This window comes from Carica papaya, chromosome 2 (assembly GCF_054855325.1).
Source record: "Carica papaya isolate Zhongbai chromosome 2, ASM5485532v1, whole genome shotgun sequence".
Classification (NCBI taxonomy): Eukaryota; Viridiplantae; Streptophyta; class Magnoliopsida; order Brassicales; family Caricaceae; genus Carica; species Carica papaya.
Window position 1 is genome coordinate 23,604,168 of NC_142310.1, and position 27,040 is coordinate 23,631,207.

General features: G+C 34.9%; 2 protein-coding genes across 16 annotated transcripts; both read left to right on the forward strand.

Annotated features, from left to right (window-relative positions):
* LOC110817382 (uncharacterized) lies at positions 1-5,584 on the forward strand. 4 transcript variants are annotated; one of them, XM_022045880.2, is made up of 8 exons: positions 1-142; positions 1,176-1,685; positions 2,405-2,884; positions 3,057-3,192; positions 3,620-3,666; positions 3,731-4,164; positions 4,504-5,063; positions 5,311-5,584. In XM_022045880.2, exons 2-8 carry the CDS (start codon positions 1,178-1,180, stop codon positions 5,456-5,458), a joined length of 2,313 nt encoding a protein of 770 aa, XP_021901572.1. In that variant the 5' UTR covers positions 1-142; positions 1,176-1,177; the 3' UTR covers positions 5,459-5,584. The 4 variants fall into 4 exon arrangements, with proteins under 4 accessions (XP_021901572.1, XP_088069875.1, XP_088069876.1 ...); XM_088213749.1 differs by having other exon boundaries at positions 137-1,030; XM_088213750.1 differs by having other exon boundaries at positions 137-1,014.
* LOC110817376 (uncharacterized) lies at positions 4-25,780 on the forward strand. Of its 12 annotated transcripts, none has more exons than XM_088213740.1 (9): positions 6,286-6,453; positions 7,126-7,776; positions 7,877-8,071; positions 16,765-17,244; positions 17,329-17,478; positions 23,400-23,474; positions 24,065-24,112; positions 24,193-24,635; positions 24,728-25,780. In XM_088213740.1, the coding sequence occupies exons 2-9, from the start codon at positions 7,422-7,424 to the stop codon at positions 25,340-25,342; spliced, it is 2,361 nt and encodes a 786-aa protein (XP_088069866.1). In that variant the 5' UTR covers positions 6,286-6,453; positions 7,126-7,421; the 3' UTR covers positions 25,343-25,780. The 12 variants fall into 12 exon arrangements, with proteins under 12 accessions (XP_088069871.1, XP_088069866.1, XP_088069867.1 ...); XM_088213741.1 differs by having other exon boundaries at positions 7,163-7,776; XM_088213739.1 differs by lacking the exon at positions 6,286-6,453 and adding an exon at positions 6,504-6,661 and having other exon boundaries at positions 7,163-7,776.
* Positions 25,781-27,040: the final 1,260 nt, after the last annotated feature.

Sequence of the window (27,040 nt, forward strand, 5' to 3'; positions counted from 1 at the left end):
AGAGGCTAGAAGTTTCCTGCTTTTGATTCATTGCCAGTGAGAATTGTGCTACTTTTATTTGGTTATTTCCACATAATCTTCGGGTTGTAGAACTCAGTCAAGCAATTCAGGAGCTGTTCTCCGCTAGTTGAAAATTTGGCAGGTGATCATTGATAATCCGTGACCAATGAACTTGTCTATTCATATTCAACAAAGAGTAAAATCTTTGGGATGTAATACAGTTTTATTATGATTCTCTAAGCGGTTGAATCCGACTTTACACTGTTTCAGATACACACAGTAAAAGACAACTTTAGACCATAAACTTAGTTTCTTTCAATTACAAGCTTACGTGTCTGTCTTTTCTTTGTGTATCTATACACTAGTTAGCATTACTTGCAGTGCTGATTGCTTATTCCTTCTTATGTGCTTTTTATGGTATGTCCTTATGGTCGTTTGTTTTATCTTCGCTTTCTTTCTTTTCCAAAGCGATTTCATTTCTTTTTATTCTATCTACCTGTTCAGATGGGAGAAAACAAAAGTTTAGTTTCTAGAATCCAGAGTGGAAACATTAAAATCAAAATTTTGTGAAAACATAGGCAGTTTGATAGTCATAAGCAGCTCCAGAGGAAGTGGGATGGTTAATTTTAGAAATTTGTAAAAATCAAAGTTGGTGAGTTGTGGTTTCTGTGGGGCTGATGGTGGTTAGGTACTGATTTCAGAGGTTGAACGGGGCATCTGGTGCTTCTTGTGGTGCTGGTTAAGATATAGTACTTGTTAGAGCTTATAAGGAAAAGGTGAGAATTCGGCATGAGGGTGGAAATGTGAATTTGAAGTAATTTTGTTTTCGTGGTGAGGTTGATGGTTGGGAACAATTTGTTGATGGTTTTGTTGCAGAAACATTTGGATGATCTTTAGATCTTGAGTTTCTATTAAGGAGATGGTGGCACCAGCAACGTTGTTCTCATATTCAATTTAGCTGCTCTCACCACACCACTTAAGAAAACAAAGTTTTCCCTTGGCCTGGTGCTATTAGTATGTTTAGTTAAAGGTTCAGTCTTTTGTTTACTTGCTTCTAAATACATGGCGAATGTTGCTTCTGTCTTTTATTAACTACAAAACAAACACACAACTTGCAGATCCGGGATGCACTTATCTATGCTAGTTTACTCATATTCTACTTTTAATTTTTGAAGGGATGATTACAAAAAGCCATTTTTCATCCCAATTTGGAGATAGCCTCTCTATCCAATCATGTTTTCCCGTAAATAGATCTACGGCAAATTCATCAGTTAAATCTTTGGAGGGAGACGATGTAAACACAAATATTATACTCTCTGACGATGAAATAAGCCTCAATGATGCTGCGTCCCAGGGAATACCATATCATGCTGATCACGCATTTTCTTTTGGTGTTAATGCTTTCAATCAATCTAACTATTCATTTCAACAATTGCATAGCTCCAATATGACCTTTTCTGGACAAGTTCCTTATTTCCAGCCTCATCAAGATATTCCAAACTCAATAGATTTTTCACAAGTTGATGAAGGAGATGCTACGCAAGTCCTAAATTCATCCGTTTGGAGGTCTGCTTACGCTTTAAACAGTCAAATCCAACCAGCTATTAGGCAATTAATAAGAGAAACAGATGATGCATCTAACATTTTTCCACAAGCAGCAATGCCTCAATCGGTTGCAGATACTGGTAAGTGGATCTCTCGTCTTGTTGATTTGTTGTTCTCTGGTTAACCCATGTCGGTTCATATGAAAATGCATAGGCCAAGGTAATAGAGAGCTAATTTTACTGTGTTACTCATATATTGGTTTAGCATTAATTTCACTTATTTATTAGAATAAACCCAATCAATCATGTAATTTATCAATGAAGTTTTTATGGCTGTACTTATCCTGTTGGATTCATTGTTCAAAATCAGTATGCAATCAAAACAATGTTGGTTGAAACTTTTATAGCTTTACAGATTCAGTTGAAGTCATTATTCATAATTGATATTTTTCGTGCTTAGTAGGTATTGCTTTTATTGGGGAATATAGATAAGCTAAGGCCACTATGAAGAACTGGTAAAGGGTTAATGATGTAGTTTTTGGCGAGTAAGGTCAAGTTAACTAGTGCTTATGGATACCTTGTTGAGAAACACAGTTATGAAAAAGCAATATCATTATTTTCATTAGCATGTGGGCTACACTTATATGACAACAAAAAGATGGTTACACTCCTTTTTACACAGTTAGAAATCAGATAGTTCTTCCTTCTCCCCTCCTGCCCCTGTTTCCTCCTAACTACACATACGCCATGTGGTAAAAGGAAAAATGAAAAAAAGAAGGAAGAAATAACCATTCATGCTCAGTATAACAAGTCAAATTCAATTGAATTTCCTGGTATCTTGACATTGAAAATTTTGACAGTGGAGACAAGGGAGAAGTTCTTTACAGTTTATGTTCCCTTGTTTCTTGCATCGCTTAGAGGTGACTGGAATCTCGCTAGAGAATTTTTGAATTTGAATCCACAAGCAGTGCGTGCTACAATAACAAGGAATTCAGAAACTGCCCTGCACATTGCAGCTGGGGCAAAACATGTAACCTTTGTTCAGGAACTGGTGGAGCTGATGGAGCCTATTGATCTTGAAATGAAGAACAATGATGGGAATACAGCTCTATGTTTTGCAGCAGTATCTGGAATCATGAAGATTGCAGAGGCAATGGTCAGAAAGAATAATAAATTGCCTTCTATTCGCGGCAGTATGAGAGCAACACCATTGCTTATGGCTGCTTTGTTAGGCCACAAAGATATGGTCTGGTATCTTTATTCTGTGACCAAAGAAGATGACCTTACAGATGAAGATTTGATTGGGCTTCTTGTTGCCGTCATCAATGCTGACCTTTTTGGTTGGTCTCTTTAGTTTCATATTATATTTTCTAGTTTCATCTGAGCTAAACCACATGACAAAATAAACATTAAGGGTTGAGAAAAGATAACCTTGTTCATCATTTTTTACACATATGATGGTGTGGTTGTGTACTGGCTCCTTGACAGCTATGAACTTATTTTTGCTGCCAGATATAGCTTTGGCAATACTTCAGCATAATCCACAATTAGCTACAGCTCGAGATGGAAATGGAGAGACAGCTCTTCATGTCTTGGCTCGAAAGCCCTTGGCATTGCAAAGTAAAAGCCTATTAAGCACTTTCAAGAGGTGCATGTACTGATGTCCATCACTTTCCTACTTGCTGTACCTTATAATTATAATCCTTAAAGCTTTCTTAGATGTCATATTTACTTCTATTTCACAAAAAATGCTTCGTCTCCTAGTCTACCTATTGCAACTATGTTGACATAAATGGTTTCTTCTGTTGTGCATTTTCATTTCATATTAAAAGAGAAAGCACTGTTGTCTCTCTCTTTGACTAAAATTGTTGTGGTGTTGGCTTAATATTGCTCTGTCCTCCACATAAAATTCCAGTTGCCTGTGTCCAAATATCTGACTTCCATGCTAGTTACACAGTTATAAGGCTATAGTTCTTTTCATGGAAAGCAAAGTCAAATAATTTTCAAGTTGTTTGGCGATCATTAATTTTTTCGTAAACCCTTTAAACTGAGATATAAGAATTTGTTAAATGCAGGGAGCCCATTTTGAAGGTCTTGTTCTTGAATCTCTCCAATTTTATAGGTATGGTGTTGGTCTAGAATGTTTTCGTGTTTACTACACATACTCTGACTCGATCGTTATGCAGCCCCAGATCTCAGGTTCTCAAAGTTAATGCAAAACGAAGCACTTGAACTGGTGGAGCAACTGTGGAAGCATGTTTTGTTGCTGGATGACTCAAAAATAGGAGAACTAATTAGGAAGCCTTCACGATTGCTGTTCACTGCAGCAGAATTGGGGAATTTTGAGTTCATATTTGTGCTGATCCAAATGTATCCTAGTCTGATCTGGAAAGCTGATAATCATAGCCGAAGCATTTTTCACATTGCAGTGTTGCATCGTCAAGAGAAAATTTTTAATCTCATACATGAGATTGGTGCACACAAAGACTTGATAGTTGCATACAAAGATGAATACAATAATAATATTCTACATTTGGCTGGAAAATTAGCTCCTCCAGATCGACTCAAAATTGACTCTGGTGCTGCTCTGCAACTTCGGCGAGAATTACACTGGTTCAAGGTTTAATCTGAGCTTCCAACTATAGCTTGAACTCTAGGTTCTTGTTAGAATTGAATAAATCTTTGTCTTTGTCTTCTTGCACTGTTTTTGTATCTTCCATTCCATTTAGCTCATCTCTGGATTTTTCTTCATTGGCTCTCAAAGTTATGGTGCTTTATGAACTTTTTATGCTTTAACTGCAATTTAAATTATAGAATTAATGGTTTATTTTAACTGGGAACACCTAATCTAGTCTTCTTGCTAGATGATGGATACTACTCTAGCAAACCTAAAACTAGATTGAAAAGCAGTTCATTATAACTTTAATGGCTTATGACTTGACTTTGCACATCATTGCAGGAAGTAGAAAAGCTTGTCCAGCCTTCATATCGAGATATGAGAAATTCAGAAGGGAAAACTCCCCATATCTTGTTCACGGAGCAGCACAGAGCACTTGTCCGAGAAGGGGAAAAATGGATGAAAGATACCGCTTCTTCATGTATGGTTGTTGCCACTCTCATTGCCACAGTAGTGTTTGCTGCTGCCTTCACTGTTCCTGGCGGTAATAATAATGATACAGGGAGGCCTATATTTCTTCACCACAGGTCATTTATGGTCTTCTCTGTATCAAATGCATTAGCTCTATTTTCTTCTGCATCCTCCATATTGATGTTCTTGTCCATCATCACCTCACGATATGCTGAAGAAGACTTTCTTCATTCATTGCCAAACCGGCTTATCATAGGGCTTGCGACCCTTTTCATATCTATAGTCAACATGATGGTAGCCTTTGCAGCCAGTCTGTTCATTGTTCTTGGGCATGATTTTGTTTGGCTTACTATTCCCATTGCCACAGTTGCTTGTGTCCCTGTCACCTTGTTTGGACTTTTGCAGTTCCCACTCTTTGCAGATATGATCAGGCATGTACTTAGTTCTAGCCTTTTGTTTCGTCCTAGAAATAACTTATTCACTATATAATTGTCAATAAAAAAAAAAAAACTGAGGTTAGACCCAGATGTAAAATAACATTTTTCTTGTACTATATATATTCATCATATTCAATAGTTTAATTTTTCATGGTGGGTAATGAGGAAAATTTGGGAGGTAGAAAATGAATATTGGGTTCAAACAATAGCTGATGCTTTAAGAATGAGTTTTCTATTGCAGCCATCTAGTTCCTGTGAAGGAAACTCCATATTTGCTGATATCAAGCAGGTCCTCCACCCAACCCTGCAATCAGTGCAGACCAAGTCTTCAGCAATCATCATTAATTTGTTTCTCTGCATATTGTGTAATTATGTATTGCCTAATCTAGCTCCCTAGTTCTTGTAATTTTACTGTTACATATCTTATTACTGCATGGGATTTTAATCCCATAATAAAATAAGTCAATTAAGGAAACGGAAGCTAAGTAAGAAAGGAAAGTAAAGATTTGCAGGAATACTCTTCCAAACTTCTCCTCCTGAAATCTTTTTACCTAGTTGCCTTGTTTTTTTGTCCTTTTTTTCCATTCTTAACCAAGTTTCTGATACGTTGGACATTGATATTTCATAGATTTCAATGAAAATCTATGAAAGAAAAGAAAAGTAGACCTCTAAAGCATGTAATTCAAAAGAAAATGACAAAATAATGAAGAAACTAAATATTGACTATAGTGCTTGATTGTTATTTCCTTTTTTATTTCAATTATGATATGTAGTTATACAAAAAAAAAAAAAAAATACAGATAATTTAAAATGAAACTATTTTAAAAATATAATTTATCAAATTGTTACACAAATAGCAAAATATGATTAAATATATATTAAATAATTTTTAATAAATTTTTATATATTTCAATTAAATGACTCTGTACACTAATAATACTATGATTTTTTAATAAAAACATACAAAAAAAAAAAGAAATGCACATTCTCATAAATAAAATGTAGAAATATCAACCATGCATTTAATTTAATATATGGTTTGTTTGAGCTTTTGTTTTCTTAAATTAACAGTTCTGCTCGAGGAACTTTTAAATGCCTTGGGTATTATAATGATGATTAAGTTAAATTTTTTTTTTAGTTAACACGGATATTAATATACCATTAATTGGGTGTCTTTTTTGGACTTTGACCAATTTTGTGAAAAGGAGAGGATTATTAAATCCAGATGATGATAGTCTTGGGCAACTGCCACATTGTTTATTCACTGTTCACTCACTTGCTTTCTGAGTTTCCACTCTTCTTCCTCCTCCTTTCCATCTTCTGCTAAGTATACTCAGAGCAAAACGCGGCATTCAAGCGTAGAAGCTTCTTTGCGAAAGTTGGAGTAAGGAAACTTCCCGTCTCTGATATGCTTGTTCATGCTTATCTAACTTCCCTACTTTTGCATTGACTTTGTTGTCAGCTGTTACTCTATAAATTCTTTGGACTTGACTATTTGTGTTTTTACGAGCGTTTTTCTGATGATTCTTCAGTTTATGCTTTGGTAACTTCACTGCATTGTTCGTTATTTTACTACTTGGATTTATGCTTAGGTAACTTCAAGCCTTTTGTAGGTAAAGTTGAATCTTCTGATAGTAGATTATCAATCTTGTCGTTGACTGTGTTGTTTATATTTCTATACATGCATAATTTTGCTGCAAATTTTTAGAAATTCCTTGAATGCTCAATTTTTAATTTCAAAGATTAATTTCTGCAATGAATTTGAACTCGGTTTCATGCTTTATACCAATGGAACAAGATGTTGCTCGTTATATTTGGATTTACTAAACAAGGTTAAAGTCCTTCATTAAGTATCATGACTTTAGCATGGAGACTAGTTGAAATTCTAAAGAACCTTGCAGTTCCACCAGTGTTACTTCTGTTTTTTATTGATTGGGTTTCTAGAATTGGCAGGGCTGCATTATTTTCTAGTTATGTGGAATTATACAGGAACAGAAATTAGTGCCAGTTGAGGTTTTAAACAATCTAATCATATTTCTGATCATTCAAATCTCAGGAGGGGACTCATTAAGATTTTACTCGCTAAATTGCAGTTGCTGGAGCGCCGTCCCTCTCTAAAAGGCAACACATCTTGAAGATACATTTTCCTGACCTAAGCTGGGTCTTTTCTCAGCTGGCTCTTGCATTGACTTGTCCTGTGAAAAAGAGTATAGTTTCAACCACATTCTTGCCTGCATTCTCTTCATGTTGATGTCTGTTCGTGCCTGCCATTCTGCTGGTACTTGGCTGAAAGTATAAAGTTGCCAAGGTACTCCATTGTCTGCGTCTAGCACTTTGAAGTAAGGATAAAGTATGACGAGTGAGTCAAGATTGGAACGACTTCCTTCAATCTCATCTTGCTTTCCGGAAAGGTTCTCTGGCCTAAACTTTGATGAGAGCTCAAATAACTCCACAGTATGCCATCCTTCAGCAATTCTCCATCCATTGCCACCTGTCCCACTTCCACATGTCCCAGTGGATAAACATCTTATAGTTGAACAGCCAGGGGTGCCAAAAACATGTTCTAAAAATTCAGCACCTGCATTTTCAAGTTTTCTAGTGCAACAGCATGCTTCAACAAATGATCATGTCATTGGATCTGCTCAAGATGATAAAACATCAAGAAGTCCCCTTCCTACCCCGCTACTATCAGTACATAATTTTCATAGTAAGTACATGTTGTGTCTATTTTTGATGATTTTGCCCTCATAGTAGAAAGGTTCTCCAACTCTTATATGATTGAAAGATTTTCACTGTACTTGGTATAGTTGAACGCCCCGTGCCACCCGACATGTCTCCAAAAAGTTCAGAATCACCACTTTCAATCTGGCCTTCACGACAACACGCTAAGACAAATTTCAGAGATCAAATCAATTGTTCTGCTCCGGCACCGACTACCCAAGATGAGAAGATATCAAGAAGCTCCCTTCCTACTCCTCCATTTCCAATACCCAGTTTTCTTAGTAAGTAAATGCTGTGAGTTAGACTATTTTGTGATTTTGCTCTCATAGTCCCTTACGTTGTTACATTCCATTTAAGACTAGGAATAGGCATATTGGACCTACTTTTTACATATCTCTCGTGCATCCTGTAGCAAAAGAAATAGTTATGAACTCTGTAAACTACCCCCATGGAGGTGGTGAACGGAGGACTCCAATTGGTAGAAAAAAACCTAAAACCCCCTGGGGTTATCTTGCACTTGGAAGAAGAAGTAGAAAAAGGAAGAAATATAGTGAGAGTTTGATTCTTCACAACCGATATAAATAGGAGAGAAAAACAAATTTCTTTCTTCGTCTTTAAAGAAAAAATAGGAGTTAATTAATTGTAACACATTCACAAAAAAAAATTCTTTTGTAGCAAATCATTTATTAAGAAAAATAGATATTATACAAAGGTGTAAAAAGAAAGACAAAGAATTTGGTCTCGGGCATCTACCATTAGTTATTAGTTATTTATATTATGGGCGAACGACGGGAATTGAACCCATGTGTGGTGGATTCACAATTCACTGCCTTGATCCACTTGGCTACATCTGCCCCTACCCCCGAACAGGTTTCACTTATCTACGATCAGATCCTTTCTGAACCCCCTTATACCTGCTATCAAAGAGAAGCTTTTTCCAGTTGCAAGTCTATTCTTGTGTTTTGGAATTAGGGGAAGCAAAGGTTCAACAAATAGAAGCTTCTTGGAAAAGCTTCAAACGAAGAGGTTGGGATATAAAGTTTCTAAATTTTATTTAATTAAAAAGAATTTCATTACTTGGTTTGCTCCTACTACTTGAAGTCATATAGCACCCTACTGCAAAATGATTGCCTCAAATCTAAAAGCTCATATCTTTTGATCCATTTTTAAGTTTTTGTTTCACAGGGATCATGACTTTTGAATAATCTCTTGTCAAATCTATGAAAGACTTAGTGATGCGAAACCTATAATCAACAATGTGATAAAAAGCTCACACAATTTCAATTAGCATAAAAAATTTAATTATTGGATCAACCCTCCCTAGTTAACTTATAATCAACTTTCGGTTGGAACTAAAGTAATATGGATAAGTACGTTGATTATAACGCCATAAGAAAAATTTTGATAAGTTAAAATCAATTTAAGAAAGAAATTGATGAAAACGCCACAAGTTATCTTGATATAAACACTAATTTTTCACTCAACAAAAAAGTTGAAGAAAACTTTTGTATTTGAAAACTGAAATTTTGTAATTTTATTATAATACAATTGTGAATTGAAAACCAATTTATAGTTGTAGGCTATGTAAATAATAAAAAAAATAACATAATAATTAATGGTAGAAATGACATAGGAAATTAAATCTTGACTTGAATAATAAAATAATAAAAATTAGGAGGATTATAACTAAAATAAGTTAAAGATGATCTCCCTTTTTGGAAACCTTTTAAATGGTGATGATCTCTTAAATTAAATAAGATATTTTGAAGATCTCTTATTTAAAGAAGATCTTTTGAAGATCGCTTAAACTAAAGAAGATATTTTGATTCCTTAATAAAGTAAATCTCATGATCTTGTGATAAATGCCTAAATCCATCCATGATCTCTCTTGATTTTCTCTATATGTGAATATGTTTATTTAGGAAGATATGATCTTTGTTTAGAAATTTGGAAATATATAGCGTTGATTATCCTTTGATAGATTTCCAAAATTCTTTGATCATGACTACTTTTTTGCCATTTGAGAAACATATGAAGAGGAAAATGAAATTTTTCTTCTTGAGAGAAAAATATCTCGAGTGGGAAAAAGTCTCTCGTGGGTGGGGAAAGATTTCCCATGGGCTTTTAACTTCTTTAAGGGCCGTTTCATTTCTTGGCTTGCTTGGTTGCTTGAATAGTGCAAGCCATATGTGCTCACATCACTATGATTTTACTAAAATTATATATTGGGACTTTTAATATTTGCCATGCAGGACTAAATAATGTGGACATCTTGATGCTTGTAGATTGTTAGAGAAAATATCTAAATCTAAAATAGGTGTTATTTCAGAAACTAATAAATTCCACTACAATTATTGCCACTGTTACAAATGCCATGTTCACTTTCATTTCTGCAGCTTCCTGTTTTTCTCCATGTAATCCACTAATTCTTTTCTCAATAAACCAGAAGAGGTGAAGTCTATCAAGGATAAGACATAATCCTGTTATCATAATCTGCTATAATTTAAAATTGTAGTTTGTGATGTAAGTGCACATCCCATCTTACATTTGCCTTATCCTACTATTTTTTAGTACGCTTGCAATGAATTAAATCAGAGAATTCTTCATCAAAAGCCTTTATGATGTCAGAGCATTAGCCTCAGCACTTTCCCATGGGAAAAATTTCAGCGTCCAATGAATCCTTTATGTCCAATATGCCAACAACACCATTCCTCTAGACAATTCTAACACCCTCCTCATCATTAAATCCTGCCTCCCAAATCCCTTTAAAACTTACAGCTTTGAAATATCCGCATGGCACCTACCATGGCTTCTACAAAATGAAGCTCAGCCACTCCCATCCTGGAAGCACATAGAAAGCTTAACCATACATGCAATTCTAGCCTTATTATCTGACCAGATAATTTCACTGTTTGCTGCTTCCTCATCCTCCAAAGGTGCATATCTTTTCGCAAACAGGTCATGCTGAAGACTCATGCATCTCAAAGGAAAGCTCAGTCTTCCTTGCAGAAGCAAAATTGTTGGAAACTGCCTTTGACATATCCATGCCACCATGTACGAATTTGCCTTGATCGATGCCCCCCTCAGTGATGATATCACTTTCCATGGAGTGATTTTTGAGAGTTGGCTGAAGCCCTTCCAGCTCATGACAGTCCCATTTCCTTTGAGGAACTCCACAAAAAGTTAGTGGAGTATGAAAGTTTCTCAAATGTACCTCCTCTCAATCTGATCTTGCCAGATCCCTGTTATCTACACCAGGAAAACTCCTACGATCACCTACCAAACTTCAATCTGATCTTGTCAGTGACTTGTTCATACCTCCAATAATTCAAGTACTCAACAAAAGTCTGGGAATGCATCACTCTTTTTTCTTAGACATACTGCTAATGTATTCAAAATAAAAAATCAAACTCGATACTGACAGTGAATTATACCAGTGCAGTATCTATTTCCACTACTTCTCCAACATGGCTGGTGGACTCTGTTGCCAGCTGCCATGTGACAGCAAACCTTGAAAATCTCTTTCTTACCATGGACTATGACGCACTGATAAAATTCTGTTTGATGATGGAACAAGTGGATATCAACAGAAAGCATTACACCCACTCACTCTGTTTTACTGTTCCAGTTTTCTAATGTTTTTTGTGTTCCATCTCTTAAAGCAACTTTGAGGATAGAGGCTCAAGCCTGTCCTGACTCTAAAGCTAAGCTGCCACTGGAAGGTTCTTGTTAGCCTCTGCTGGTGTACTTGAGTTGTAAAAGGGATAAAAATTATTCATGAGCTGGATATCCTGGTGTGGAGTATCCAAGTCTTGAATTGCTAGAATTTTTCAGAATAAATCGAGTTGGTTATGGCTAGCTGTAGATTCCATTTTTCTGTTATTGATTATTGTGTTAGTCGCTATTCTTTATTGGTAGCTGGAATTCCATATAACAGAGTTAGTAAAAGGAGAATATTGTAGATTTTGGAGAAGAAAAAATTAACTTTATTTCTTACCCTTTATATTGTTACACTTGGGGTATTTATAAAATTTTTAACCTATTAATAAATTTTTTTTTATTACAGTAGAATTCTAAATATATTAGATTACTATTTTAGTAGAATTCTAAGTATATTATCCCAACTAATTAAATAATAAATTAAGTAAATAATAAAATATTGTATTTAATATTTCCCCTCAAGTTGGTGCAATGATATCATACATGCCTAACTAATAAATTAAGTTCTGAAGGGCCATCTTGCAATCTACTAGAGGCGAATGTGCGCGGAGGAGCCTGAAAAAGGACCAGAGAAGACCAATCCGAGTGGCTTGTGCATGGAGGAAGCAGATCTGTGCCGATAACGCGAAACCAAAGGCGAATGTGCACTGAGCAGGCAGAAAAAGGACCAGAGAAGGCTGGTTGGAGCGGCTCGCGTGCAGAGGAAGAGAATATGCTGCAGATCGCGAAACTAGAGGCGGACGTGCATGGATGAGGCAAAAAAAAGATCAAAGAAGGCTGGTCGAGGCGGTTCGCACGCAGAGGAGACGGATATGCGTCGGATCGTGAAACTAGAGGCGGCTGTGCGGTTAAGAGCCGCAAAAAAGACTAGAAAAGACCAGTCAGAGTGGCTCTCACATGGAGAAGGCCTATTTGTGTGTAGCGCAGCTGGAGAGCCGGAGAGAGAGTTTGCACGCAGGAGAAGAAGAAGAGTTGTGGTGGCCAGGCTGCGGGAAAGCTAGATCCGAGTAGTTCCGACGCAATTTTTGCCAGATCCGTGCTGGATCTGGACCTGCCATCAGTTTCTCTAATGATTCCCGGTGAAATCGCGGCAGAACGTGGCGGCCAGCAATGGCACGTGCAGTGGCGCATGTGACTCACGTGCTTAGGAGATGGTCACCTAAGTCGAGGGACAGGTTGGCGGTGAGGCTCCGACTCCGTTTAGGGTGATGGTAAGATTAAATTTTGATAGATGAATATCAACTCAGCTTATTTTGTTATTTTAGAATTTGCAAAAAATTTGAAATTAGAATTCTAAAATAACTTTATTTGATTCTGATACCACGTAGATTTTGAAGAAAAAAAATATTAACTTTATTTCTCACTGTTTATGTTATTACATTTGGAATATTTATAGAATTCTTAACTTATTGATAAGAAATTCTTATTTTAATATAATTATAATTATATGAGATTACTATTATAATAGAATTTTAATTATATCATATGAACTAATTAAATAATGAAATAATAAAATTTTTTACTCAACAAATATAATAGAGTTCTTGCTTATGGAAAAATTTCAACTTCAGAAAAATCTCTACTGAATTAGCAGTTACTCGGAAATCTCTCAATTTCCTCTCTATGTAACTCTCTCTCTTCCTTTGTTTATTCTGTCATATTCTTTCTAATCCAAATTTTTTCTAATCCAAATTCAAATGTCACATCGACCTAGTTCTCACACACAAAATGACTTGGTCTTGGACTGGTGTCAGAGCAGCATGATCTTGATGAGTAGCGTGTGACCACGTCCATGGCAAAGTATAAGGGAAAAACTGTCATAACTAAGCAACAGAAGATCCAACAGTTGGATGACTTAGTCTGAATTGTTGATTAGAAGCTTAATGACTTCATGGCCGAAGTTTATGAGTCACAACAACATATGGAGGCTCAATTGGAATAATGCTTGAACAACTGATCAATCTTCATCCGAGGATTGAATTGTCCCCCTGGAAACAAGCTTGTCTATAATTCCCCCTTCTTGTTGTAGTCACTATGATCGTGATGTTCTTTCCACATTGAAACACCAAGATACTGGTGCTGGCAGTTTGTAGCCTCCTCAGTGAGATTTGCTTGGAAGTACATTGCCAATTGTGGAAATATCATCTTAGAGGACATCAACCCGGATGATCGGGTTTGATGTTGCCTTAAATATTTCCACTTACAAAGGGTGGCCGATGAGCAGCTGGAAGAGGTAGTCACTCTGTACTTGGGAGAGAAGGCAAACGATTGTATCAAGGGTACTCTGGGGGAAAACAGGCCACAAAATTAGGAGATATTTCTAGAGGAGCTTCGCCAGAGGTTCAGTGACCTCTCTCAGAGGGATATGGTGGAAGAATTTTCTAAACTATTGGATAATGGTTCTATATTTGAATATCAACAGAAGTTTGAGGAACTTCGCTCAGCAATGATGCAAGAAAAGCCCGAGCTCACTGAAATTTCTTTTTCATCCACTTTTGTCAGCAGTCTTAATGAAGAATTGAGGTTGATGGCAAAAATGTTCAAACCTCCCATCTTCAACTACGCCTTTAAGCATGTCCTTCTACAAGAACAAACCGAGGGTTCCATAGTGAGGTGCAGTAACTCCTCTAACACTTCCAGAGCCAAAGGGCCTCCCCAGTAGATCTTTACCAGCCCAAGGCCCTTCTGAAGTCCACACCACATTAATACTACCATTCTCTGAATACACAAACAAAATAATTACCCAGCCAAAAATCCACCAACTATATTACCTACTCCGAAACTTACCATACATCTGAGCTGAAGAAATTCACCAACCTCAGTTACAGATGTGGAGAATGATACCATCCTGGCCAACAGTGCAGACTAAAAATTGTGATGGCTATGGAGCAGTATGTATAGGATGCAAAAGAGAGGGAGGAATGGATGACAGAAGAGAAAACAGAAGAATTGCTTGAAGGGGAAGGGCCAGTAAGAACCTTATCTTACAAGCCATAGAAGGAAACACTATAGGAGGCATAATAAAGATAAGGAGACTCCTAGAGCATAAAAAAGTTGTTCTCTTTCTTAATAGTGGGGTTCCTAGTCCTTCATGGATAGGGTCATAGATGATGGATTAAGAAGCAAGGCAGTACACAGGAAACCTTTGGCAGTTGTTGTAGCCTATAGGCAGAAAATGATCAGCAAAGAGGAGTTGATAGGTATGAAATGGGTTATGCAAGGGTATGTTTTTTGTTGTAACCTATGTGTGCTTGAATTATGGGGATGTGTTATTGTTTTGAGGGTAGATTTGATGCGACAAAAGTATCATGGAAAACATTGTTATTCCTATTTATCAAGTTGAGTTATTTAGTGATGGATTTCCTAGTTTAGTACCAAGCAGCAAAATTGTACATGTGGAGAAAAAGGATATCAAGATGAAAGGATCTTTACCTGAACGTGCTATCCAAAGATTTTCTTTAGCTCTAAGTAATAAAGAAAGTATAGTCCTTTTTTTATGAATTTTGTAATTTATAATTGGTTCACTACCTTTTTTGGAATCCTTGATATTGGTAACATTATTGTCTTCTTTCGACAATCTTAAGTTTTGCAAGTTTCAATTGTTAGGAGGACAAGTTCTAACTGATATCTTTCTACTTTGATATTTCAAAATTGGAGTTCGTGTTTTCACCAAATAGGGTAGAATAATGTAGAACAGTAAGGCTCTTAAATAGACATAGTTCAAAACTAATGCCGATTTATTATTAAGACATTTAACTTATTTAGAAAGTAGTATCTATGGACTTATTTAGGGGAGAGCATTGATCAGTTTTATTCCGTTAAGCCACAGAACCTAACTGACCAGAGTGTTCTGGCCGACCAAACCAGCTGACCAACGTGGCAAAACCGACCAATTAAAAACCAAATCGGAAAAACCGAATTATTGAAGATCTTTTTTCTACTCATATCTTATATGTAGTAATTTGATTTATTAATTTTTATATATGTAAACATATTTTATATGTATATATATAATTTTCTTGCGTATAATCTTAGTGGACTGGCCTGTGTCTCTGTACGTTCGGACTAGGGACACTGCCCAGTCCTTATATATATTACATATATATAATAGGAATATAAAATAATCAAACTATACTTAGATTATATATATTATAATTATATTATAAAATATATAATATATCAATTAAAAAAGTCATTTTTTAGTTAGTTTTAAGGAACTGAAACCGAACCGATCAAGAACTAGTTGTTCAGTTACTAATCAATATAACTGCTTTAGCTGGTGAATCCATTTTTTCTAATTTTTATAGATTCGATTTAAATAGTTTAATCAGTTTGTGTTCGATTTTGCTCTCTCCTAGACTTATTAATGTATGAGTTCAATATTTTATATTTAGTTGGGATCTTATTTAGTTGTTTTCTATTTTAGGTTATTCCAATTAATTAGCTTCTTTTCCTAGTTGGTAGATGTCCTAAACAAACTTAAAAACTTTTATTTTGATTGATTGTAATATGTTACCTATAAATAGAGTAACCTAGTTTACTTATTTGGTAGCTTATGCATATGTTCATTGTATAAATATTGAGTTTGATTTGTTGTTTTTGTTTTTTTTTTGTTAATAAGAAAAGAAGATTTATTAAGGATGGAGAATAAAAGAATACAAAACTGAATAAGGCAGCCTCCACTAATACGCTAGAAATATAAATGTCCCAGTTTCAATGTAGGTCAGAAATGCTTATTATAAGTATATATGTGACTTAATTCATAAAGTGGCAAAAGAGTCATTACGTCCCCCAATTCATGTGTCGAAGTAGGCTGGTCGTCAAGGATATGACAATTTCTAGCAGGCTGTATGCACCATATCCTGTAATGAGTTTGATTTGATTATTAAAATCGAGATCTCTAATTTTGGTTCTTAATAAATTTTTCTGCAAATATCATGCTCAAACTTTCTTTGTCCTACATCAATAGGTCACCAAAAAAACATAATCATGTTATGCTAATCAGTTGTAATTTAAATTTTCAACTTAAAATTCAAATGTACATCTTATCTAATCTTGCACTTATCTTAGCCTCTGTATATAAGTCTCTATACAATTTCACAATGACAGAAATGAGAAAGCACTCCATTGAAAAGTCTTTATGGTCATAATCTATGTATATATATTTTTTCGTAATAGGAGCAAACAAGATTTTAATCTTGCAAGTACCTTAGACATTATTAGGGTATTAAGAAATTCTAGTTACTCATGACAGGAAATGGAAGTGTGAAACAACTTACTTTGTATGCACCTTTATACCAATCTGCTATGAAAGGTGACTGGGAGATGGCAAAGAACTTCTTAAGATCACATCCGGGTGCAATAAATGTTAGGATTACGAAGGCAATGGATACAGTTCTTCATATTGCAGCTGGAGCCAAGCGGACAAAGTTTGTACAAGAAGTGGTCAAATCGATGAGTGTAACAGATTTAGCGTTAAGGAATTCATCTGGTCATACAGCACTTTGTTTTGCTGCTGCATCAGGAGTCACTGAAATTGCCAAAGTGATGGTGAACAAGAACAAAAGTCTCCCTGGGATCAGGGGCAATAAGGGAGTGACACCTCTCTATGTTGCTGCACTGTTTGGACATCGAGAAATGGTGCATTATCTCAATCATGTGACCAGAGATGAAGATTTGACACAAGAAGATTTAATCGGATTGCTTATTGCCACTATCAAGACTGATCTGTTTGGTAATATAATCTTATATTGAATGTGGTTGCCTGTTGAGGAACTTTTGCAGAATTGATGTCTGACTTTCTCTAATATTCTTGTAGATATGGCTCTAAGCATAATTCAGAAGTATCCAGAATTAGCTGTTATCGGAGACTCAAATGGGGAGACAGTTCTTCATGTTTTAGCCCGGAAGCCATCAGCATTTTCCAGCAAAAGTGGGTTAGGGTTCTGGCAGACTTTTGTTTATCAATGTAAGTGCCTTTGTTGGATATCTTACTATAAGATTGAAGTCAACTTCTTGCCTTAAATTCCTACACCAATTATCTAAATTAAAATTTTTCCCATATCAATGGTCATTGGTGGCCGATCATGATAGCACCCTGACACAGGCAGGTGATTGCCCATCGAACTTTAGTGCTTCCTTTGCTTGATTGACAACCAAATTCATATCCTAATTTGCCATCTTGGTAAACTCCTTGAACATTGGTAAATTCCCTTTTGAAAATTAATATACTTTCTTTCAACCCCTAAATTAATTTCATGCAGTTTCCATTTGCCAAGTAATTTAACATTTCAGTATTCAATGTAATGTTCAATAATGATGACAAAATATTCGTCCAAAGTAACTTTATTAGAGGTACTGAATGTGTTTGATTATATGAGATTTTTGCTTAAATTTTTTTCTTCTGAGGATATGTTTTGGCATTCATGTAAATTTTACAGTCTGATTCATTGGAATATTAAAAAATGATTAAAAAATATTTGTTCATATCACGTTTTTTAGCTGAATCTTTTTGCCCTTTATCGGCTTTCTATTAAGTAGAAATAATTCTGATTTACATCCCTAAAAATATGTTATTCTTATATGAAATAATACTCTAAAAAAGGAAAATAATTTATAGTATAATTACAGAATATTTAAATTAAAATTGTAGAAATATGTATAATTATTACATTCCTAAAATGTACATGGAAAATATTAATTCTCTAATAAGCTGTCCATATTAACTCTCTAATGAGCTGTCCATCTTGCTAACATCTTCCCTCAAATTGATGCTGGTTGATCAAGAAACATCAATTTGCCAACTAGGAATTGATGACGTTGCCTAGTCATGGATTTTGTAAGTACATCAGCTATTTGGAGAGCACTAGAAACATGTGAAAGAGAGATGACACTAGTATCCACAGATTCTCGTATTGAATGATAATCCACTTTGATATATTTGGTATGCTTATGAAAAATAGGATTGATAGCGATTTGAATAGCATTTGTGCTGTTTGCATGGAGAGAAGTAAGATTGGATTGAGGAAACTCAAGTTCGACAAGTAGCCCTCGAAGCCAAACAATCTCAGAGCAAGCTGCAGACATGGCTCGATATTAAGACTCGGTGGAAGATTTTGAAACCTGATCTTGTTTCTTACTCTTCCAAGATATTAAAGAATCTCCAAAAAATAGACACTAGCTAGTGATAGAACGACGAGTATCAGGATATTCAGCCCAATTAGCATCACTAAATGCAACAAGACAGATTGGAGAACCAGTCGGAAAGAATAAGCCGCGACTAGGTGAGCCTGTAAGATACCGAATGATGCGACGAACAGCTGCCAAATGCAGATGGTGTGGGGCTTGGATAAATTGACTGACCTGTTGAACGACAAAGGAAATATTTGGTCGTGTAATAGTAAGATAATTCAAGCTTCCAATCAATTGCCAAAACATAGTAGGATCAAGAAGAGGATCCCCTTCCTCACGATGATATTTCACATTCAATTCTAATGGAGTATCAACTGAAGAAGAATCTTGAAAGCCAACTAAAGCAATAAGATCTTAAGTGTACTTGTGTTGATGTAAGAACACATCAGAAGAATCAGAATGAACCTCCATCTCAAAAAATATTTAAGAGAGCCAAGATCTTTCATACGAAAAGAATCCTAAGATGTTTTTGGAGACTAGTGATCAATAAAGAATCAGTTCCGGTGATAACAATTTCATTTACATATACAAGAAGAAGAACACAATCCGTAACTGTTTTGCGAAGAAACAAAGATGAGTCATATTTATTCTGTACGAAAGAGAATTGGAGCAAAGTAGTCTGAAACTTGTCAAACCAAGCTCTGGGAGCTTGTTTCAGGCCATATAAAGATTTTTTTAATTTACATACATTTGATGTAGGTATAGAACAAACCAGGTGGAGGTGCATATACATATCTTCTTCGAGATCACCATAGAAGAAAATATTTTTTACATCTATCTGGTGAAGCGGCTAGCCTTGTGAAGCAGCAATGACAATAATAGTTCGCACAGTTGTCATTTTTGTCACAGGTGCAAAAGTTTCCTCATATTCCACTCCATACTCCTATTTGTTCTAAAAAACAATTAAGCAAGTTTTATATCGATTTAGAGGTCCATCTGAATGAAGTTTAATTGAATAAACTCATTTACATCCAATAGGTCGAACAGATGGAGGACAAGATACAATGTCCCAAATATGATTCTTTTGGAGAGCTTGGAGTTCCTCCTTCATTGCTTTCTGCCAGCACTCATGCTTGACAGCTTGTGAATAACATGATGGAACAAAAATAGAGGACAAAGTAGAGGAATAACCATATCAATTAGGAGGACGAGATACTCTGGTAGATCATCGACTGATAAGCTCTGGAGGAATAGCCGCAGAAGAAATACTAGAGATAGGTTCAAGAGCAATCTCAGATGGCGGAGTAATTTCAGAAGGAGTAAAGTCAGTTGACGTCGTTGATAGATACATCCAGGTTTGAAACACTCAAAAGATTGTGAGTCCCCAAAGGTACGAAGAAAAATACCAATAAGAGATGACTTCACATAGGTAGAAAAAAATTTTGATTTTCAAAGAAAACAACATTCCTAAAGATACGAAATTTGTTAGAATTAGGATTATAGCAAACAAAACCTTTTTGTGAAGTACTGTACCCCATAAAAGCACATTTAGCAGATTGAGCAGAAAGTTTATGACGCTCATGGGAAGACAAATGTACAAAACAAACACAACCAAATGTATGTAAGTTATGATAGGTAAGATGTTTACTATAAAGACGATAGTAAGGAGAGTCAAGTTTTAATACTTGAGATGACAGTTTATTAATTAAATAAACGGCTGTGGACAAAGCTTCAACTCAATATTTTGATGGAACAGATGGCTTAATTAGTAAAATACGAGTTACATCTAAAAGATGTCGGTTCTAATGCTCAGCAACCCCATTTTGTTATGGTGTATATGGACATAATTTTTGTGAAATAATTCTCTTCTCAAATAAAAAATTAAGAAATTCATGCGACATATACTCTTCACTACAATCAGATCTTAACAGTTTAATACGTGTAGAAAATTGAGTCTCAATATAAACAAAAGAAGTTTTAAAAACATAGAACACCTCAGATTTAGTACGAAGAAAATATACCTAAGTAAATCGGCTGTAATCATCTATAAATGTCACAAAGTACTTATACTTAGTATGAGAAATAACAGATATAGGGCTCCAAATATCATTATGAATAACATCAAAATATTTTGCAGCTCACTGACCAATAGATAGAAAATGAAGTGTTTTACTCTTACCTAATTTACATGTAGAACAATCAAAAGAAATATTTGAAAAGATTTTTATTACCAAACAAACCAGAATTCAGCAAATAAAATAAAATATTAAAGTTCGGATGTCCTAAACATTTATGCTATATTTCACTTTTACTGTTAATAGTGGTACAAGCTAAAGATAAGGCGGGAGAAATGAAAAAAATGAATAAGAAATAATATCCCGAGTTTAGGCCCCTTCGTGATTGTCGTCCTCGACACCTGATCCTGGACAAGACAACCATTATGAGAAAAATGCACAACACAATTATTATCTACCAATTGACCAACTGAAATAAGACTAGCAGACAACCTTGATGATATAAAAATATTTTTGAAAACTTAATTAATATCCCCAATTTTAGTAATTGATAAAATACTTCCATTAGCAATCTCAATTTCTGATGAACCATAATACTTATGAATATTTTTAAGCACACGAGATGAGTTGGCCATGTGATATGAAGCAGCAGAATCAACAAGCCAAAATTGAGATTTAGTATCGTTACTTTGTAGACCCAAGATTGAAAAAGTTCAAACAATCATTTGTTGTACTATTTTAGGAGTAACTACAACTGGTGCAGGTGTTGATGGGGTTATTGTAGGATTTATAGATACAGCTGGTGCAGCAAATTGATTGTTGATACTTGCTGAAGAAAAATTATTTAAGCCAAGCTTGAAAAGCATTGCCTTTGCGATTTTGTGGGTGTGTGGGACATTCTTTGAGAATGTGTCCTTGTTGCTTATAATAATTGCAAAACTTCTTTCCATAATTGGTAGCAATATGATCATAGTTTTTGCAACTGTAACATTGTGTTTTGCTTATATCTCTACTTTTCCTTTTTCTTGCGCTGCAAAAGCAAGATTGATGGTGTTCTCTTGCTGAAAAGTGGGTTGGGTTAAAAGACGTTCTTCACGAAGCAGTTCTCCAAAGCAAACATCCAAGGAAGAAAAAGGAACTTGATTTATCAAGTTTGAGTGAATATTCTCAAAATTAGGCCGTAATTTCATCAAAAATTGATCTTGCTTACTCTGTTCATGAACCTTTTGAATCATAAATAGAGATGCATAAGATATGTCAGCATAAACAATATCAGTAAATTTATTTCAAATTTCAAAAAAATAATCTTGAATAGAAAGACTTCCTTGAGAGTAATTAGCAATGTCATGCTCCAACTGAAAGTGTCTTGCACTGTTGTTTTGATTGTACACATTTTTGAGATAATCCCACATAGCTTTTGCATTCTTATATGGCTTTAGATTAAGTACAATAAGAGGATCAACTGACCCTAAAATCCAAGTCATCACCCTAGCATTTTGACATTCCATTGAAGTAACTTTTTAGGATCTATAGGAGCTGGATCGCTTCCATCTATATGACTCCATAATTCTTTTCCTATACAAATAGTTGAAACTGAAAATTCCAGGCAAAGTAATTTTTTCCGGTGAATCGAACATTGAAAAACTCGAACGTAATCTTTTCGGGAATCATCTTTTTGAAATAACGAAAGAGAATAAAAAAATAACAAAGATTCCAAGACGAAAATCACAAAGATAACTAAATTTTCAAAGCATTCAGAAGAAAAACACAATTGAAAAATATCAAAACACTTAGGAAAAAAACATAGATTCAGGCTCTAATACCATATCATGTTTTTGAGCTGAATCTTTTTGTCCTTCATCAGCTTTCCATTAAATAGAAATAATTTTGATTTATATTCCTAAAAATCTGTTATTCGTAGCTGAAATAATACTCTAAGAAAGGAAAATAATTTACAGCATAATTACAAAATATTTAAACCATAATTATAAAAACATGTACAGTTATTAAATTCCTAAAATATACATAGAAAATATTAATTCTCTAATGAACTATTCACCTTACTAACAGTCCAAACTTATTAAATGTATTATATAAATTGTTTCTAGAGTTCTGGTTAAATAAATGTTTACTTTTGAGAGTTTTAAGTTGTATAGTTCTATGTGTCAGTTGATGTATGTATTGCTATTTAAACAAAATATAAAAGAAAAGAGTGACTTTTTAGATTGTGAATTTTAGTCTATTCAATGTAATTTTTAACAATGGCTACAAAATATTTGTCCAAACTAATTTTATTAGAAGTACTGAACGTGTTCGATTATATGAGACTTTTGCTTAAATTTTTTATTCTGAGAATATGTTTTGGCATTCATGTAAAGTTTAGAGTCTGATTCAATCAAATATTAAAAAATGATGAGAAAATATTTGTCCAAACTTATTAAATGTATTATATAGTTTGTTTTTATACTTTTTCTTAAATATATGTTTACTTTTGAGAGTTTAAAGTTATATAGTTTTATGTGTCAGTGGATGCATGTACTGATATTTAAACGAAACATAAAAGAAAAGAGTGACTTTTTAGATTATCAATTTTAGTTTCTTCATTCTCATGAACTATTGATGACGAATCCACTACAAGTTTTTGGAGTTGTATTATTGTCGTCACTTAGTTGTTTTTAGATGATTCTTGAATTATCATTGTTTGAATATGTTAAGACAATATGTTTGTTGATTCCACTTTTAGGGACATATGTGGAACCGGTGGTTAAGTCTATCTGCCCAAGCACATATGGGAACCATACTTTCAAAATCAATCAAGGTCCATTTATTTCCTCTATCTCTGTCTCTTTCTCTTGATTGTATGTATAACATCTTTTCCTTTTCTTTTTCCTTGATATGATCTGTTTAGAAAGGGAAATTTAAACCCCATCATAGTTTTAGAAAATTATTTTGAAATTTTATTTTACAAAGTTACATATGTTTATAGACAAAAATATATAGTTGCTGAATTAAAAATGAAAATGGTATGAGTTGCAAAGTTTTCAAACTCGTGTCGGAATTTTACTATTATTTTTCATATCTCATTTTTATTTTCAACCACATGTTTTAGAGTCATAAATGTGTAAATGAATTTATAAAATTAAGATTTAGAAAAGCTTTCTAAGACTAAAGAATGCCTAATTTTTTCAGTTTATACAAAAAAGTAATTGCCTTTTAAATTGCTCAAGGTTACAAGATCAACACTATATAGGTTGACATCATAAAGGCTTTGGAACCTAGAAGATCTTCAATTCATTGAAACATTTTACCCCCAATAAGGGTTTTTTTTTTCCCTTCCTTTAGACATGTTCAATTTAAGTATTTTCTCCATTGAAGATTAATCGAAAAGGTGGGTTTTCCATTTTTCAGTGTTTCTTCATTCAATCGGAAAACTTCTCCTCACATTACAATTAATAGGTATGTGGGTAATACATGTGTATTATATATTTTTAGTTCCATGTACATAAGTTTAATGTATGAGTTATCTCCCATTGTAGTCCCAGGGATCGAGGCAGTTTATGACAAGAAGCGTTTACATGCAGAAGCACTTGCATTACTAAAGCTGGTTTGGGAACAAGTTTTGCAGCTTGATGGCAAAAAACTTACTGACTTACTCAAAAGCCCTTCAGATCCATTATTTATTGCAGCAGAGTTTGGAATTGCAGAATTTGTCACTGAGATTATTCATTCTTACCCTGATTTAATATGGAAAGTTGATAAGCATAATCGAAGCATCTTTCACATTGCAGTTGTGCATCGCCAAGAGAAGATCTTTAATCTCATTCATGATATAGGAGCACACAAGGATATGATTACTTCATATAAGGATGTGAATAATCAGAATATATTGCATTTGGCTGCAAAATTAGTATCTCCAGATCAGCTTAGTATCATCTCTGGTGCAGCCCTTCAAATGCAACGTGAATTGTTGTGGTTCAAGGTTTAGCGACTCTTGAAATTTTAGCTTTTGTTCCATATGAATGCTGCCTGCTTTAGCTTTTGTCATATGGTTCTTCTTACTTGATTTTGTAGGAAGTGGAGAAGAACGTACAGCCATTGGCCCGAGAAGCTAGGGATGGAATTGGTAGAACACCACGTATGTTATTCAGTGAGGAACACAAGGGACTACTTAAAGAAGGAGAGAAGTGGATGAAGAGCACTGCTTCATCGTGTATGCTTGTTGCCACCCTCATTACTACAGTAATGTTTGCTGCAATTTTTACAGTACCAGGAGGGAATGATAATGATGATGGCACCCCTATCTTTTTAGGTTTCAAATCCTTCATTATCTTTGCCATGTCAGATGCTTTTGCTCTATTCTCATCTGTCACTTCTATATTAATATTCTTGTCCATCCTTACGTCACGATATGCAGAAGAAGATTTCCTAGAGTCCCTGCCGAAAAGGTTGATACTTGGTTTAATAACTCTCTTCTGCTCTATAGCATCTATGCTTGTAGCATTTAGTGCAACCTTTTTCATTGTGCTTGGCCAGCGGTTGGCATGGATTGTTGGACCTATTGCTCTTTTTTCTAGCATACCTATAACTTTGTTTGCATTTTTGCATTTTCATCTTCTGTCTGATATGATACATTCCTCGTACGGGTCTGGCATTTTTGTGCGAAGAAAGGCAGATTTGCTTTATTAACTCAGCTCAAGACTCTTCCAACTTTTTATGATCAGAGTAAACTACTCCCATTTCATTTTGGACACGATGACGATAGAGGTAAAGATTCTTCCACTTCCTGTTCCTCTGCGAGATCCATTTGGAGCCTGAGATATGAGATGGACGTTAAGCCCGCAATGGCAAAGGTCTTGTTAGGTACATATGGGTTTTACAATCAAGTACATGATAAATCTGGGTTCCAGATTTTACCAGAATGTGATAAACAGGAGAGTTTTGTTACCAATCCTCCTATACGTAAGGATTACTATTGTATATGTAGATATTCCAAAATGTATCATATAATTTAGGATACACTATAGTTTTCCCCTTTTGGGATTTAATTTTAATTTAGTTTAAGTAAAATAGTTTTTTTGTATGACCATTCAATATTTGTGGTTTGATTTTATAATTTTGTATGAATCATTTGTCCTTTAGGCTCTTACAATTGCCTTCTTCTTCTTCTTTTTTAACGTCTAACATGATGGTCTATATTTATTAAAAAATCAAATTAGTAAAAGTGCATTTAACTTGAGTTTTATCATTTCTTTCTCATTAAAATTTGATAAATTTTTTAATATATTTTACCAAAATTTGATATGAATTTTATAATATCTTTTCTTTATTCTAAATAAGGAAATATTTTCTAATTTTATTTTTTAAATTTATATAATTCATGCACAAAACTTTATAAGTTTAGTTTGTAACACCCAAAATTTTTATTTTATTTTATTTTGTTTTTATTTTTAATTTTATTTTAATAATTAATTCATAAGGTTTTTATTTTATTTAATTTAATTTAATAGAAATAAAAATAATAATAATAATAAGATTGGGTAAAATTATTTTTGGGATTTAATTGAAATTGATTTTGAAAAAAATGAGAGAAAATTTAGATTATGGGTATATTTTTGAAAAGAAAATCGAAAATCGGGGGTCAAAACGCAATTTAAAAAAATAGCACCACGTCAGCAGCCCCGGCCAACCAGGACACGCTGCGTGGCAGGGACGCTGACGTGGGAAGCCATGTGGGATGAAGACACGTGGGCGATCCGTGTGCGCGCAATCGGACGGTTCAGATTCGTTCTCGCGTGCACGAATGACCCATATTTGATCAAGCACGGACGGCCCAGATCGCATTGTAATGGATGACCCAGATTTATTTCTAATTTAATCGCGATTGGACGACCCATATTAAATTATGATAGACGACTCAGATTAAAAGGGGAAGGTTATAAATAATCGCATTCACACCCAACCCCAAACCCTAGCCGCTAGAACCCTCGCCGGAGAAGACGACCCAGCCACTGGAGGAACCAGTCGCCGCCACCCGCCACCGCACCGGAGGATTTTTTGGCCGCCAAACGAGGTAAGATTTATCCTATTAGCTCGTTTTTCGATGCTGAACCTCCCTGTGGCCAAATCGGAGCCAAACCACCGGCCGATTGGCTGAAAAACACCGCCGAAGTCTAGCGGCACCGCTGCGGGTTTCTTCAGTTTTTGCCTCCGATGAGACCCTTCCCGGTTCTCGTTCGATGTAATTTTTATACCACTGTGACCACCGTCCTTTTTTCTACAGGTTGACCAGAGCAAAACACCAAATCGCAACTCGCGTCGGAGGAGCCGCCGTACCCGAGAGCTTCGCAGCTGGTAAGTCTTGGTTTTCTGGAACTTTTTGGCCCA